At 43.4% G+C, this 17800-nt stretch overlaps 1 protein-coding gene across 1 annotated transcript in view; it reads right to left on the reverse strand.

Moving 5' to 3' along the window:
- The window catches only part of TRABD2B (TraB domain containing 2B), a 286777-nt gene that overhangs the window by 153507 nt on the left and 115470 nt on the right, over nt 1-17800 (reverse strand). Inside the window, exon 3 of the mRNA XM_077278078.1 lies at nt 521-667. Within this exon, the coding sequence (XP_077134193.1) occupies nt 521-667 (147 nt within the window). The remainder of the gene's footprint in view (nt 1-520; nt 668-17800) is intronic.

A 17800-nucleotide genomic window follows, 5' to 3' on the forward strand; every position in this document is an offset into this window, starting at 1 on the left:
CCCTGGGGGCACCAAGATCTTTGAGTAGCCGCTGCCTAATTTCTGGATTGCTCAGTGTGATAAGAATGTCGACCAGCAGAGCAGAGCCCATCACATCTTCTGTAGTGATGAGCGAATATACTCATTGCTCAGGTTTTCCAGAACACGCTCGGGTGACCTCTGAGTATTTGTTAGTGTTCGGAGATTTAGTTTTCATCGTGGCAGCTGAATGATTTACAGCTATTAGCCAGCTTGATTACATGTGGGGATTCCCTAGCAACCAGGCAACCCCCACATGTTCTTAGCCTGGATACTAGGTGTAAATGATTCAGCTGAGGCCGATGAAAACTTAATCTCCGAACACTAACAAATACTCGGAGATCACCCGAGCGTGCTCAGGAAAACCCGAGCAACGAGTATATTCGCTCATCACTAATCTTCTGTACTGAGGCCTACTGAAAAGTATTTGACTGGTGTCTTATTGACATACCATAAATCATTTAGAAGAAAATCATTTCCCACATATTTTATGAGCACAAACCTGTGAAGAATCTTGGTTGAAGATGACAGAGTTGAGGTCTCCACAGTTGTAATGTTTTATGAGATCTTCAGTTGTGTAGGGGGCCTGAAAGCTTCCTGCCCGTAGACTTTCATGTTGCAGCAACGTCTGGTTCAAAGCAAATAAAACCTGGAAACAGAACAATAAAACAATGTTGGTCAAGTTCATAAAATAAGTAAAATACACATAAATAAAATCATATCTTGGAGATTCATATGGTTAAAAGGTTAGTTAAAACCCTTTGAGCTCCCATCAAGTTTCACACTATGAATGGCCTTGGGGTGTGTGACTTGTGTAATCATACCCGTGCTGAAGGGGTCTTCACAGAAGGTCTGACACCCATGGCTCAGGCTGAAGGGGTCTTCACATGTGGTCTGACACCTACAGCTCGTGCTCAGGGAGTCTTCACAGAAGGTCTGAAACCCATAGCCCTTGCTGAAGAGGTCTTCACATAAGGTCTGACACCCATAGCCCGTGCTGAAGGAGTCTTCACTGAAGGTCTGACACCCATAGCCCTTGCTGAAGGGGCCTTCATATAAGGTCTGACACCCATGGCTCGTGTTTAAGGGGTCGTCACATATTGCCTGACACCCATGGCCCATGCTGAAGGGGTATTCACATAAAGTCTGACAACCTAAGACTGCTGAATGGGTCTTCACATAAGGTCTGACACCCATGGCCCATGATGAAGGGGTCTTTACATAAGGTCTAACACCCATGGCCCATGTTGAAGGGGTCTTCACATGTTGTCTGACACTCATGGCCCATGCTGAAGGGGTCTTCACAGAAGGTCTGACAAACATGGCCCATGTTGAAGGGGTTTTCACATAAGGTCTGACAACCAAGGCCCGTGCTGAAGCGGTCTTCACATAAGCTCAGACACCCATGGCCCTGCTGAGACTCCCATGGCCCGTGCTGAAGGGGTCTTCACATAAGGCCTGATACCTATGGAGTATGACCAGTATCGATTGATATAACTTGTACATGCAATAGTTTAATTGAGACTTTGTATAATTAGAGTGTTTTTTGTATGGCACACTTAAGTACTGTATGACGGTATTCCTTAGGCATTGTTTGGCAGTGCGACTTATGCACTGTACAGTACATTATTTCCATAGTGTATGATGGAGGCAGCACGTTAAAGGATTTTTGTTCAGGTGCGTGTTTTACTTGGCCGATGTATAGCATTGTGGTTGTCCACCTTTGGAGACAATATTTTCTTTGTTTTTACTTCAACGCATTTATGTTTTTTACCAAAATTGTGTTTTGCTAATAGTTTGGATTAAAAAATGTTTGCCCCGTGTGCCTTCTATAACCTTTGTGCTGAAGAATGAGCTATCTGAAGATCTCTCAGTGAGCTCATTCCAGTGATCTGATGGAAGAGTTTGTAACTCTTTTTATCTTTGTTTTTCAGCTAATTTATAACCACAGACCACATCAAAGTTAAGCCAGATAGTGCAACATTTTTAATGAAACCCAATAGCAAAAAATATTTTTGGCCCCTAATGCATGCAGTTTTGCAGTTAGGTACTGTATAACCCACTCCAATATTACTCCACATCAAGACTGATGTAGCTTAAAGGGAACCTGTCACCCCCAAAATGGAAGTTGAGCTAAGCCCACTGGCATCAGGGGCTTATCTACAGCATTCTGTAATGCTATAAATAAGCCCCCGATGTATCCTGAAAGATGAGAAAAAGAGGTTAGTGTCATGATCTCAATGGCAAGAGAACATAGCATAAGCATATATAGGAACTAGCTCTTGGAAGATGGGAACTGAGCTGACCATGAACTAAACCTAACGCACAACTAGCAGTGGCCGGGTAGCATGCCTACGTTGATTCTAGATGCCCAGCACCAGCCGGAGGACTAAATAATGCTAGCAGAGGAAAATATCAGTCCTAGCTCACCTCTAGAGAAATACCCCGAAAGGAGACAGAGGCCCCCCACATGTATTGGCGGTGAATAAAGATGAAATAACAAACGTAGTATGAAAATAGGTTTAGCAAATTTGAGGTCCACTTACTACATAGCAGAAGACAGAAAGGACACTTTCATGGTCAGCTGAAAACCCTATCAAAACACCATCCAGAAATTACTTTAAAACTCTGGCATTAACTCATAACACCAGAGTGGCAATTCCTGTTCACAAGAGCTTTCCAGACACAGTAACGAAACCACAGCTGTGAACTGGAACAAAAATGCAAAAACAAACATGGACAAGAGTCCAACTTATCTAGTAGTTGTCTAGGAGCAGGAACAAGCACAGAGAGGCTTCTGATAACATTGTTGACCGGCAAGCAACTAACAGAGCAGCAAGGTTATATAGCGACTCCCACATCTTGATGGGAACAGGTGAACAGAGAAGATGAAGACACCAGTTCAATTCCACCAGTAGCCACCGGGGGAGCCCAGAATCCAAATTCACAACAGTACCCCCCCCTCAAGGAGGGGGCACCGAACCCTCACCAGAACCACCAGGGCGATCAGGATGGGCCCTATGAAAGGCACGAACCAGATCAGAGGCATGAACATCAGATGCATTCACCCAAGAATTATCCTCCTGGCCGTATCCCTTCCACTTGACCAGATACTGGAGTCTCCGTCTGGAAACACGAGAGTCCAAGATTTTCTCCACAACGTACTCCAACTCACCCTCAACCAACACCGGAGCAGGAGGCTCAACGGAAGGCACAACCGGTACCTCATACCTGCGCAATAATGACCGATGAAAAACGTTATGAATAGAAAAGGATGCAGGGAGGTCCAAACGGAAGGAAACAGGGTTAAGAATCTCCAATATCTTATACGGGCCGATGAACCGAGGCTTAAACTTAGGAGAAGAGACCCTCATAGGGACAAAACGAGAAGACAACCACACCAAATCCCCAACACAAAGCCGAGGACCAACACGACGGTGGCGGTTGGCAAAAAGCTGAGTCTTCTCCTGGGACAACCTCAAATTGTCCACCACCTGCCCCCAGATCTGATGCAATCTCTCCACCACAGCATCCACTCCAGGACAATCCGAAGATTCCACCTGACCAGAGGAAAATCGAGGATGAAACCCCGAATTACAGAAAAACGGGGACACCAAAGTGGCAGAGCTGGCCCGATTATTGAGAGCGAACTCCGCCAATGGCAAAAAAGCAACCCAATCATCCTGGTCAGCAGACACAAAACACCTCAGATATGTCTCCAGGGTCTGATTAATCCGCTCGGTCTGGCCATTCGTCTGAGGATGGAAAGCGGACGAAAAAGATAAATCTATGCCCATCCTAGCACAGAATGCCCGCCAAAATCTAGACACGAATTGGGTCCCTCTGTCAGAAACGATATTCTCAGGAATACCATGCAAACGAACAACATTTTGAAAAAACAGAGGAACCAACTCGGAAGAAGAAGGCAACTTGGGCAGAGGAACCAAATGGACCATCTTAGAGAAACGGTCACACACCACCCAGATGACAGACATCTTCTGAGAAACAGGCAGATCTGAAATAAAATCCATCGAGATGTGCGTCCAAGGCCTCTTAGGAATAGGCAAGGGCAACAATAATCCACTAGCCCGAGAACAACAAGGCTTGGCCCGAGCACAAACGTCACAAGACTGCACAAAGCCTCGCACATCTCGTGAGAGGGAAGGCCACCAGAAGGACCTTGCCACCAAATCCCTGGTACCAAAAATGCCAGGATGACCTGCCAACGCAGAAGAATGAACCTCAGAGATGACTCTACTGGTCCAATCTTCAGGAACAAACAGTTTATCAGGTGGGCAACGATCAGGTCTATCCGCCTGAAACTCCTGCAAGGCCCGCCGCAGGTCTGGAGAAACGGCTGACAATACCACTCCATCCTTAAGGATACCTGTGGGCTCAGAGTTACCAGGCGAGTCAGGCTCAAAACTCCTAGAAAGGGCATCCGCCTTATTCTTAGAACCCGGTAGGTATGACACCACAAAATTAAACCGAGAGAAAAATAATGACCAGCGCGCCTGTCTAGGATTCAGGCGCCTGGCGGTCTCAAGATAAATCAAATTTTTGTGGTCAGTCAATACCACCACCTGATGTCTGGCCCCCTCAAGCCAATGGCGCCACTCCTCAAAAGCCCACTTCATGGCCAAAAGCTCCCGATTCCCAACATCATAATTCCGCTCAGCGGGCGAAAATTTACGGGAAAAGAAGGCACAAGGCCTCATCACGGAGCAGTCAGAACTTTTCTGCGACAACACTGCCCCAGCTCCGATCTCAGAAGCGTCGACCTCAACCTGAAAAGGTAGAGCAACATCAGGCTGACGCAACACAGGGGCAGAGGAAAAACGGCGCTTAAGCTCCCGAAAGGCCTCCACAGCATCAGGGGACCAATCAGCAACATCAGCACCCTTCTTAGTCAAATCGGTCAATGGCTTAGCAATATCCGAAAAACCAGCAATAAATCGACGATAAAAGTTAGCAAAGCCCAAAAACTTCTGAAGACTCTTAAGAGAAGAGGGTTGCGTCCAATCACAAATAGCTTGAACCTTGACAGGATCCATTTCTATGGAAGAGGGAGAAAAAATATATCCCAAAAAGGAAATCCTCTGTACCCCAAAAACACACTTAGAACCCTTCACACACAAAGAATTAGACCGCAAAACCTGAAAAACCCTCCTGACTTGCTGGACATGAGAGTCCCAGTCATCCGAAAAAATCAGAATATCATCCAGATACACAATCATAAATTTATCCAAATAATCACGAAAAATATCATGCATAAAGGACTGGAAAACTGACGGAGCATTTGAAAGACCAAAAGGCATCACTAAGTACTCAAAGTGGCCCTCGGGCGTATTAAATGCGGTTTTCCACTCATCCCCCTGCCTGATTCGCACCAAATTATACGCCCCACGAAGGTCAATCTTAGAGAACCACTTGGCCCCCTTTATGCGAGCAAACAAATCAGTCAGCAACGGCAATGGGTATTGGTATTTAACAGTGATTTTATTCAAAAGCCGATAATCAATACATGGTCTCAAAGAGCCGTCTTTTTTTGACACAAAGAAAAAACCGGCTCCTAAGGGAGATGACGATGGACGAATATGTCCCTTTTCCAAGGACTCTTTTATATATTCTCGCATAGCAGCATGTTCAGGCACAGACAGATTAAATAAACGACCCTTTGGGTATTTACTACCCGGGATTAAATCTATGGCACAATCGCACTCACGGTGCGGAGGTAGTGAACCCAGCTTGGATTCTTCAAAGACGTCACGATAGTCAGACAGGAACTCAGGAATTTCAGAGGGAATAGATGATGAAATGGAAACCACAGGTACATCCCCATGAGCCCCCTTACATCCCCAGCTCAACACAGACATAGCTCTCCAGTCGAGGACTGGGTTGTGAGATTGCAGCCAAGGCAATCCTAGCACCAAATCATCATGTAGATTATACAGCACCAGAAAGCGAATAATCTCCTGGTGATCCGGATTAATACGCATAGTTACTTGTGTCCAGTATTGTGGTTTTTTATTAGCCAATGGGGTGGAGTCAATCCCCTTCAGAGGAATAGGAGTCTCCAAAGGCTCTAAATCATACCCAAGGACCAATCCATAAGACTCAAAGCGGCGCCAGAGTCGACATAGGCGTCCGTGGTAATAGATGACAAAGAGCAAATCAGGGTCACAGATAGAATAAACTTAGACGGTAAGGTGCAAATGGAAACAGATTTACCAAGCTTTTTAGTGCGCTTAGAGCATGCTGATATAACATGAGTAGAATCACCACAATAGAAACACAACCCATTTTTCCGTCTAAAATTCTGCCGCTCGCTTCGGGACAGAATTCTATCACACTGCATACTCTCTGGCGACTTCTCAGTGGACACCGCCAGATGGTGCACTGGTTTGCGCTCCCGCAAACGCCTATCGATCTGAATAGCCATTGTCATGGACTCATTCAGACCCGCAGGCACAGGGAACCCCACCATAACATCCTTAATGGCATCAGAGAGACCCTCTCTGAAAGTCGCCGCCAGGGCGCACTCATTCCACTGAGTAAGCACAGACCATTTACGGAATCTTTGGCAGTAAATTTCCGCTTCATCTTGCCCCTGAGATAGGGACATCAAAGTTTTTTCTGCCTGAAGCTCCAAATGAGGTTCGTCATAAAGCAACCCCAAGGCCAGAAAAAACGCATCCACATTGAGCAACGCAGGATCCCCTGGTGTCAATGAAAAAGCCCAGTCTTGAGGGTCGCCCCGGAGCAAGGAAATCACAATCCTGACCTGCTGTGCAGGGTCTCCGGCAGAGCGAGATTTCAGGGACAAAAATAATTTGCAATTATTTCGAAAATTCTGAAACCCAGATCTATTCCCCGAGAAAAATTCCGGCAAAGGAATTCTCGGCTCAGATACAGGTGCATGACAAACAAAATCTTGCAAATTTTGTACCTTCGTGGCGAGATTATTCAAACCTGCAGTTACACTCTGAAGATCCATTACAAACAGGTGGACACAGAGCCATTCAAAGATTAGAAGGAGAGAAAAAAAAAAAAAAATTTCAGCAGACTACTTATTTCTCTCCTTTCTCAGCCAAGGATTTTAACCCTTTAGTGGGCCGGTCAAACTGTCATGATCTCAATGGCAAGAGAACATAGCATAAGCATATATAGGAACTAGCTCTTGGAAGATGGGAACTGAGCTGACCATGAACTAAACCTAACGCACAACTAGCAGTGGCCGGGTAGCATGCCTACGTTGATTCTAGATGCCCAGCACCAGCCGGAGGACTAAATAATGCTAGCAGAGGAAAATATCAGTCCTAGCTCACCTCTAGAGAAATACCCCGAAAGGAGACAGAGGCCCCCCACATGTATTGGCGGTGAATAAAGATGAAATAACAAACGTAGTATGAAAATAGGTTTAGCAAATTTGAGGTCCACTTACTACATAGCAGAAGACAGAAAGGACACTTTCATGGTCAGCTGAAAACCCTATCAAAACACCATCCAGAAATTACTTTAAAACTCTGGCATTAACTCATAACACCAGAGTGGCAATTCCTGTTCACAAGAGCTTTCCAGACACAGTAACGAAACCACAGCTGTGAACTGGAACAAAAATGCAAAAACAAACATGGACAAGAGTCCAACTTATCTAGTAGTTGTCTAGGAGCAGGAACAAGCACAGAGAGGCTTCTGATAACATTGTTGACCGGCAAGCAACTAACAGAGCAGCAAGGTTATATAGCGACTCCCACATCTTGATGGGAACAGGTGAACAGAGAAGATGAAGACACCAGTTCAATTCCACCAGTAGCCACCGGGGGAGCCCAGAATCCAAATTCACAACAGGTTAGATTATACTCACCCAGGGGCGGTCCTGCTGTGGTCCGGTCCGATGGGCGTCGCGGTCCGGGGCCTCCCATCTTCATATGATATGACCACGACACCCATCGGATCAGACCGCCCTCCCAGGTGAGTATAATCAAACCTCTTTTTCTCATCTTTAAGGATACATCGGGGGCTTATCTACAGCATTCCAGAATACTGTAGATAAGCCCCTGATGGCGGTAGGCTTAGCTCAAGTTCCATTTTGGGGGTGACAGGTTCCCTGTAAATGGTAGTCCAATTGATTTCTAGCAGTGATGAGCAAACGTGTTGGGATAAGGTGTTATCTGAGCATGCTCGGGTGCTAACCGAGTGTCTTCGGCGTGCTCAAAATTTTTTTTAGAGTACCCGCACCTGCATATCTCAAGGCTGTTTGACAGCCACAACACATGCATGGATTACCTGTTTGTAAACAAAAAATCACTTTTGTCACCATTTCACAAGACCCATAATGTTCTCATTTTTCAGGATCTTGGTTTGGGTGAGGACTTATTTTTTGCACCCTGAACTGACGTTTTTACTAATACCATTTTGGGGTAGATACGATGTTTTGATCACTTTTTAATGCATTTTATTGCAATGTTGCGGCGACCATAAAAAAATAATTCTGGCGACTTATTTTTTTTCTCATTACGCCGTTTATCAATCAAATTAATTTATTTTATATTTTGCTAGATCGGACAAACCAAATCTGTATATTTTTAATTTATTTTTTATTGTTTTATTTTTTTTTTAAATGTTAAACTTTTTTTTGTTCCTTTTTACTGTACTTAATAGCCCCTTTAGGAGACTTGAAGTTGCGATTGTCTGATTGCCTGTGCTATACATAGCAGTGTTTCAGCCTTTACAGCTAATTGTAAATGAAAGGAGAGTTACCAGTGTGAGACATGTAGATCAGGAGAGCAGACTGTCAGTCAGTACATGACTCACACTGGAAACTCTCCCTTTCATTTACAATAAGCTCTGGAGACAGATTCTCAAGGAGATCTATGTCTTGCCCATAGATCATTTACATATTAAGAAAAATGTTGGAGTTCTTGGGAATAAGACATCGGATCACAGATATCAAGGTATCATGTTATTCAGCTTCTGTTTAGTTCTGAAGCCCCCTCCCTGACGGTAGCTAAGGCAAGCAGAACTTTATCATTTAATCTTAGGTATACCCAGTCAATCAGGACTTCTGTATAAAAAAAACAGATCACTGACCACTATATAAATATATGTAGACATTATTGAGAACAGAATATTAGACTTATACACAACATGGTGTTAAAAGATGGACATTCCCTTTAAGGATCAGGGCTCAGAGAATCAATAAGAGCAGAATGTTCCCATCCTTCCATACAATGTCGGCATTTTTCTCATTAAAACTTAATAAAAAAGTGATTTCATCCCCAACAACCAGACACATTTAAAGGTTAGAAAATGAGAACAAACACTCGTCCAGTTTTTATGAACAAAAAATCAGTGGCAGGACCCTAGCCAAGGTTACCAGACCCTAATAAGTGCTACAGGACAAGAAAACCTGCTTTTTGTAGATAGATACTCTTTTTTTTTGCTAGGTGCAGCTAATGTCCTGTACAATCAGTCACCAAAATTAAAATGGTCAAATATTGACTCAATGTCATTAAGACTAAAGAACAAACATGAAGTAATCCGTAGCAACCATCTTCTATCAGCAAAATACAGGCTGGGGATCACTATCTACGTGTTACTTTATGAAGACAAATACTTTTTTTTAGATTACAGCCTACAAAAAAAAACTATTTGGCACCAAAAAATCAGTAGAACTATGAATTCAGCTCTGGAATATAAAACAGGATATAAACCAGGATCCATCAAAACAAGGTAGACAATATAATGTATTTTCAAAGTTACTCAACTTTATAAATAGAAAATAGTTTTCAAGTCTGAGCATGACTATATTCAAAAAAGACAGCAGAACTATGAATTCAGCTCTGGAGAATAAACCAGGATATAAATCAGGATCAATCAATACAAGGTAAGCAATACAATGTATTTTCAAAGTTACTCAACTTTATAAATAGAAAGTAGTATTCAAGTCTGAACATGACTATATTCAATAAAACACAGTAGAACTATGAATTTAGCTCTGGAGTATAAACCAGGATATAAATGAGGTTCAATCAATACAAGGTAAGCAATAGAATGAATTTTCAAAGTTACTCAACTTTATGAATAGAAAATAGTATTCAAGTCTCAACATGACTATGTTCAATAAAAAACAGTAGAACTAAGAATTCAGCTCTGGAGAATAAACCAGGATATAAATCAGGATCAATCAATACAATGTCAGAAATACAATGTATTTTCAAAGTTACTCAACTATATAAATAGAAAGTAGTATTCAAGTCTTAACATGATTATATCCAATAAAAAATAGCAGAATTATTAATTCAGTTCTGAAGTATAAAATAGCATGTTAATCGCTGTAAGTACTAAATAAAAAAATCAATCTTTTTGCAAAAGTAGTCAATATTTTAAATGTAAAATTATTTTCAAATCTGAAAATAGACTGAATTCATATAAAAAACAAAAACCCCAACAAAAAAACACAGCAGAATTATAAATGCAGCTCTGAAGTATACAACAGGGCAGGATGCAAATCAGGATCAGTATAATATACTTACTGTAAGTAATGCAATGTATTTGCAAAGATACTCAAATTTTTATATAGAAAATAGTGTTCAAATCGATTCAGCTTTAGAAAATAGTATTCAAGTCTGAACACTACTGTATCTACTTAAAACAGCAGAATTATGCATTCAGCTCAGAAGTATAAAATATTTTGTCAATCAGTACAAAATAAATAATGCAATCTTTTTGCGAAAGTAGTCAACATTTTATCTAGAAAATGTTTTTTAAATCTGAAAATGGACTGAATCCATTAAAAAAAGTGCAGAACTATAAATGCAGCTCTTGAGCATACCACAGGCTGCAAATCAGGATCATTACAAGATAAGTAGCGCAATGTATTTCCAAAATTACTCAACTTTTTACATAGAAAATTGTGTTCAAATCAATTCAGATTTAGAAAATAGTATTCAAGTCTGAACATTACTGTAACTACTTAAACAGCAGAATTATGGATTCAGCTCTGGAGTATAAAATAGGTTGTTAATCAGTACAAAATAAACAATGCAATATTTTTTCGAAAGTAGTCGACGTTTTATCTAGAAAATGTTTTTTAAATCTGAAAATGGACTGAATCCGTTAAAAAAATAAATGCAGAAATATAAATGCAGCTCTTGAGCATACAACAGGCTGCAAATCGGGATCATTACAAGATAAGTAGTGCAATGTCTTTGCAAAGTTACTCAACTTTTTGTATAGAAAATTGTGTTCAAATATCAACACATGCGCTATGTAACTCATAGATAAAATAATATCCAGTATATACTGTCTGAGTGGTATTTATCAGTCAGATATGTCCAAGGGATGTCCACAATTAATGACTCCAGCTAACTACTAAGGACATTTTACATAATTTCAAGCCACCCATCCCCCACCCAGGATATCCAAATGTCCGCACTGAGCCTATGATTGAAGTGTAACTTAAAAGAGTTTTTACTGTTCCTTCTGGAAGACTATGATTGTCAGCCCTACAAATCAACACTGACCCTTATTCATCTAAAATACATTTCATGTCCCTCAGGAATTTAGGGTATTACTCTCCTCTCCAGCTTCCCATGTCCACAAAATTACTTACATTTCCAACTTTGACACCAGGAAAACAAACTATCCCTTTGTTCTTTGGAAAAAAAAAGCTGACACCAGTAGACACACAATTATGGTAGAATGGATGTGAAATTTTTCTGAGGTGCAGGGGTCTATGGAGGAAGGAACAAGTGCATTTATTGTGATTTGTGACCAATATTGTGAAACACTTTGGGCAATTTAAATGTCAGCATAAATAAAAATTGCTACTTGAAAAAAAATAAATAAAAAATATGTATATGTTTATCAAACAAAAAACATAAGTATCAACACCAGGAATGGAATTTTATTTAAATTCCCAAATAATATTAATAATTTAAATTTTATTGAGTTCCGTGTCTATGGGCTCATACACTAGAACCTTATACTTCCAATTATATATAGGGATATAGGGTGACTTTTATGGTAGATATGTAGGAAAAAAACATCATAGCAAGCTCGTTTTGACAGAGGTATTCACATTTCATTTCAGGAGTGCCATGTTAAAGCCTCATATGGCAACACAGTCCGTACCCTCTGTACAAGGTCCATATGTGTTGTTCCTCCAGGGGCATGAGGCTTTAGGAATACAGTATGTCATTCGAGCCTTGGTTGGGAAGGAAGGAGGGGTAGCTGGTTTCTGGTGTTAAAAAAAAATTCTCCCCAAAAAATAATTCATAAAGATATATCAAACTTGATTATAACTTTTTTCCCCATGCGTTTATGTGATGCTAGAAGACTTTGTCTTCAATTAATTCTTCAAAGAGTAAAAAATATTCAATAAATAAAATGTGAAAATATATTAAAAAGAACCTGTTTGTGTTGTGCTCAGCCACCACCAGGGGGCGATGTTACGGGAAAAAGGGGTGCACTTACTGTGTAGCACTTCGGTGCAGAAGTGCAGGTCACCACCAGGAGGCGGAAGAGTAGTCAGACAGGCCGAAGTCAGCAACAAACAGGGAGATGAAGTACCAGAGGTCACAGCAAAGCAAGAGGTCAGAGATGAACCAAAGGTCAAAGCCAGACGGGAGCGCGGTATTCAAAATGTGAGGTGGAAAGAGGAGTCAAGGTACAAGGCAGAGGGTCAAAAGCCAGTCGGGGAGCGCAGTACCAGAGACAGAATAATCAGAGGCGGAGTTCAGAGTTCAAGCCGAGTCATACACTGTAGGGAAATCACCAAAAGTACACGGAGTCAGGGATAGGGAACAGGTCAGACACACACACAAGAAGTCAGAAGGATCACTAGGGTATACGATCAGCTGCTCCAGCCAAGGACCAGAACTATCACTGACAAAGGCTACCAAAAATAGCACCAATAAATAGCCACCCAAGAACCAAAGAGAGGCAGGAAAAGTTAACCCCTCCATGACCAGGCCGGGAAAAGAGAAGCAAGAAGCAAACCCCGAGCTGGATCACGACACTGACAGCTGATACATTCTGCCTTGACCACTGGTATCAAATACTGACTCTATTACATCAGCCAACTACGTTTTATTCTGAAACGATACAGTGTTTTGGTTGATAAGAGTCCAGTAGTTCCCCAGTGTCTTCTCTCCTGCCCCGTTCCCCTTGAGCGATAGATTTCTCTTTAGGGGTGTAACAACTGGGTTCATGTGGGAGAAGAACCTGCCAACACTGTTTTACCCTGGATGTGCATCCTCAGACACACATTCATATGAAATGTATTGCAGGACATAGATCCGCTGGCTCCCCGCTCTGCAATACATGCTGCCAGCCAATCAAAGGCTGGCAGTTGATGTCAGCTTGCCAGTGATGAGTAGTGTATGGCAGTGATATCATGTCCTACCCATGCTCAGCACACCAAAGTCAGCGGCTGGCTTCTGCACTGGCTACAGAAGAAGATGCCATGCCACATGGCATGGGAGCGGAGGAAGGTAAGAATAATTGTTTATTTTTAAAAAAGTGCTGGAGAAGAATGGAAGAAAACCAGGATGGGGGAACATTAAACCAGGATGTGGAATATTGTACCAGGACGGGTGCATTATACCAGGATGGGGACATTACATCACGATGTGGAACATTGTATCAGAGTGAGTGGCATTATACTAGAATGGGGACAATATACCAGAATGAGGACACTATATGAGAATTGGGGACATTATACCAGGATGGTTGACATTATACCAGGTTAGGGGCATTACACCAGGGGGTGGGTGGCATTATACCAGGCTGGGGGATATTATACCAGGCTGGAAACAATATACCAGGATGGGGACATTATGCCAGGATGGGGGACATTATAACAAAATGGAGAAATTATACCAGGATGACATTATACCAGGGTAGGGACATTATACCAGAATGGTGACATTATACCAGGATGGGGACATTATACCAGGATGAATGACATTACACCAGGATGGCTCCTGAATGTTTCTGTTTATTGCATTGAATTTCCATGGTATGCATTGACTTTTTCCCAGCTCTCCCTGGCTCCTGAATGTTTCTGTTTATTGCATTGAATTTCCATGGTATGCATTGACTTTTCCCCAGCTCTCCCTGGCTCCTGAATGTCTTTGTATATTGCCTTGAATTTTCTATGCCTTCCCTGGATCTGAGTGTCTTGGTGCAACACATATAATCCTTTTTAGTATGCTTTCTTACCTATCAGCTTGTTTCCATGACCTGTTTCATGTCTCTCATTATGTTATTCTGGCATCTCTTTGAGTGGTCAGTCTAACCCCTCCTTCTCTTTATGACCTCTGCTTAACTCTCTACTAGGGTTGAGCGACTTTTATTTTTATAGGATCGGGTCGGGTTTCACGAAACCCGACTTTCTCAAAAGTCGGGTCGAGTGAAATTGGCCGATCCTATAAAAAAGTCGGGGTCGGGGTCGGCCGAAACACGAAACCCAATGCAGTGCAATGGGATACTATGGTTCCCAGGGTCTGAAGGAGAGGAAACTCTCCTTCAGGCCCTGGGATCCATATTTAAGTGTAAAATAAAGAATTAAAATAAAAAATATTGATATACTCACCTCTCCGACTCAGCCTGGACATCGCCGCTGGTAACCGGCATCTTCCGTTCCTAAGAATGGCGCTTGAAAGACCTTTCGATTACGTCACGGCTTGTGATTGGTCGCGGCCGCCCACGTGACCGCTCAGCGACCAATCACAAGCCGTGACGTAATTTTCAGGTCCTAAATTCCTCATTCTAGGAATTTAGGACATGAGAATTACGTCACGGCTTGTGATTGGTCGCTGAGCGGTCACGTGGGCCGCCGCGACCAATCACAAAGCCGTGACGTCATCTAAGGCCCTGAACGCGCTCATTCTTAAGAAGGAAGGCTGCCGGAAAGAAGCCGAGGGTGAGTATATTCCTATTAGGTATATACTCACCCTCGGACGCGCCCTGCTTCTTTCCAGCAGCCTTCCTTCTTAAGAATGAGCGCGTTCAGGGCCTTAGATGACGTCACAGCTTTGTGATTGGTCGCGGCGGCCCACGTGACCGCTCAGCGACCAATCACAAGCCGTGACGTAATTCTCATGTCCTAAATTCCTAGAATGAGGAATTTAGGACCTGAAAATTACGTCACGGCTTGTGATTGGTCGCTGAGCGGTCACGTGGGCGGCTGCGACCAATCACAAGCCGTGACGTAATCGAAAGGTCTTTCAAGCGCCATTCTTAGGAACGGAAGATGCCAGTTACCAGCGGCGATGTCCAGGCTGCGTCGGAGAGGTGAGTATATCAATATTTTTTATTTTAATTCTTTATTTTACACTTAAATGTGGATTCCGATACCGATTTCCGATATCGCAAACATATCGGAACTCGGTATCGGAATTCCGATACCAGATTTAGAAGATCGCCGACCTCATGGCCGACCCCACACAGGGGTCGGGTCGGGTTTCATGAAACCCGACTTTGCCAAAAGTCGGCGACTTCTGAAAATGGCCGACCCATTTCGCTCAACCCTACTCTCTACATCTGGTCTCCCATACCCAGCCACCTCCTCATTCACACCTGATTGCCCTTAACTGGGGATATATTCACATGCAGGCGTCTGCTACAGACGCAGTCTGCTGCATTTCATCTTTTAACTTCCATCTTTTAAATTACATCTTTTTAATTATGAATTTGAATTAGACTGAATTGGACTGGAATTGACTGGAAGGTAACAGAACACCAAACCACTACAATGTTTCGGTTTCTTTTCTCATTCACCCCCATACTACTTTCCTTCTTACAATCTCCTGCAATCCCTCCACCTTGTAAGGAACTAGTCATTTCTTCCTCCATCCTCCCCAGCCATCTCACCTTATCCTCAGAACTGTTCCTCCACATACAATCCTTTTCTCCAGACACACACGGCCACATCATGTCCTATCCTGCTCCCACCTTCTAACGCTCTGTCTGCTACTCCTCATTGCTGGTGATGTATCCCCAAATCCCGGCCCACCTCAACACATCCCCACGCTCATTTCTAACCCCCTACCTCAATCCTCCGCACGTTTTTCCAACCATGACAACCTCATACCCATTCATCCAGCCCCCACTCCCCCAGTCCCCTTACCTGGAGCACTATGGAACGCATGCTCCGTCTGCAACAAACTGCCATTTATCCATGACCTCTTCATCACCAACAAACTCTCCTTCCTTGCATCATGGAAACCTGGCTCACCCCTCTCTGACTCAGCCTCTCCAGCTGCGCTTTCCTACGGCTGTCTCCACCTCTCTCACACCTCTCGCTCCAACAACAAACGTGGTGGAGGAGTTGGCTTGCTCCTGTCCGACACCTGCTCCTTCACTCCAATCCCGCTACCACGCTCCGCTACTCTTCCCTCATTTGAGGTGCACTCCATCCGCATCTATTCCCCCTCCAACCTCCAGCTGGCTGTCATCTACCGCCCCCCCCAGAACTAGCCATCTCCACCTTTCTCGACCACTTCACCACATGGCTACTTCATTTCCTCTCTGTTGACATCCCCACTATCATCATGGGTGATTTCAACATCCCGATTGACACTTCCACCTCAGCTGCCTCTAAACTTTTATCACTGACTGCCTCCTTTGGCCTCACTCAATGGTCCTCTGAGGCCACTCACAAAGATGGCCACACGCTGGACCTCGTCTTCACCCGCCTCTGCTCCCTTACTAATCTCACTAACTCACCCCTCCCCCTGTCTGACCACAACCTACTGACATTCTCTTCCCTCTCCTCTCCTAGTGTGCAACCCCCACTCCACGAACTCCCTCGCAGAAATCTCAAACATCTCAACTTACAATCACTCTCTGAGTCCCTTCTCCCTCTTACCGACATAGCCTCCCTTCATGACACAGATGCTGCTGCTGCTTTTTATAACACCACAATAACAGCAACACTCAATTCGGCCGCCCCGCTCATGCATAGCAAAACTCGTACAGTCAACAGGCAGCCCTGGCTGACCAGCCTGACTGTTGTGAACTCTGTGTTCAGGCTCCCTCTTGTGGTCACTGGTGGTATGGTGTGACTTTTGCTTTGGGCTCCCCCTGGTGGCTTTGTCTGTTATCCTGCTGGTCTCTGGCTATCAGCTGGTTCGTTATCCTCTGGGAGGTTCCTATATAGCTCTGTTTTACTTCCACTTGTTGCCGGCTGTCGATGTAATCAGTGCTACTCAGATTCCTTCTGACTACCTTGCTCCCAGTCCATCCAGCTCAAGCTAAGTTTTGTTTGCTCATTTTTTTATCAGCAGTGTTTTTCATGTTTTCTGTTCCAGCTTGCTAAAATGTAATTCCCTCGCTTGCTGGTTGCTCTAGTGGGCTGAGTTTCTCCCCACACACCGTTAGTTGGTGTGTGGGTTCTTGAAATCTCAGGATGGATATTTTGTAAGGGTTTTTTATTGATCGCATAGACCCCTGCTCTATTTTCTGCTTTCTAGTACTAGTGGGCCTATTTTGCTGAATCTGATTTCATCCCTATGTATGTGCCTTCTTCTTACTTCACCGTTAATATTTGTTGGGGGCTTCTATATCTTTGGGGATTATTTCTCTGGAGGCAAGCGAGGTCTTTCTTTCTCTTTAGGGGTAGCTAGTTCCTCAGGCTGGCTCGAGACGTCTAGGAATTTTTTAGGCACGTTCACCGGCTACCTCTAGTTGTTTTGGATAGGTCCAGATTTGCGATCAGTCCAGTTACCATCTCCCTAGAGCTCATCCTTAGTTTATTCACTTGCTGGTCTAT

The sequence above is a fragment of the Ranitomeya variabilis genome, chromosome 8 (assembly GCF_051348905.1).
Source record: "Ranitomeya variabilis isolate aRanVar5 chromosome 8, aRanVar5.hap1, whole genome shotgun sequence".
Taxonomy (NCBI): domain Eukaryota; kingdom Metazoa; phylum Chordata; class Amphibia; order Anura; family Dendrobatidae; genus Ranitomeya; species Ranitomeya variabilis.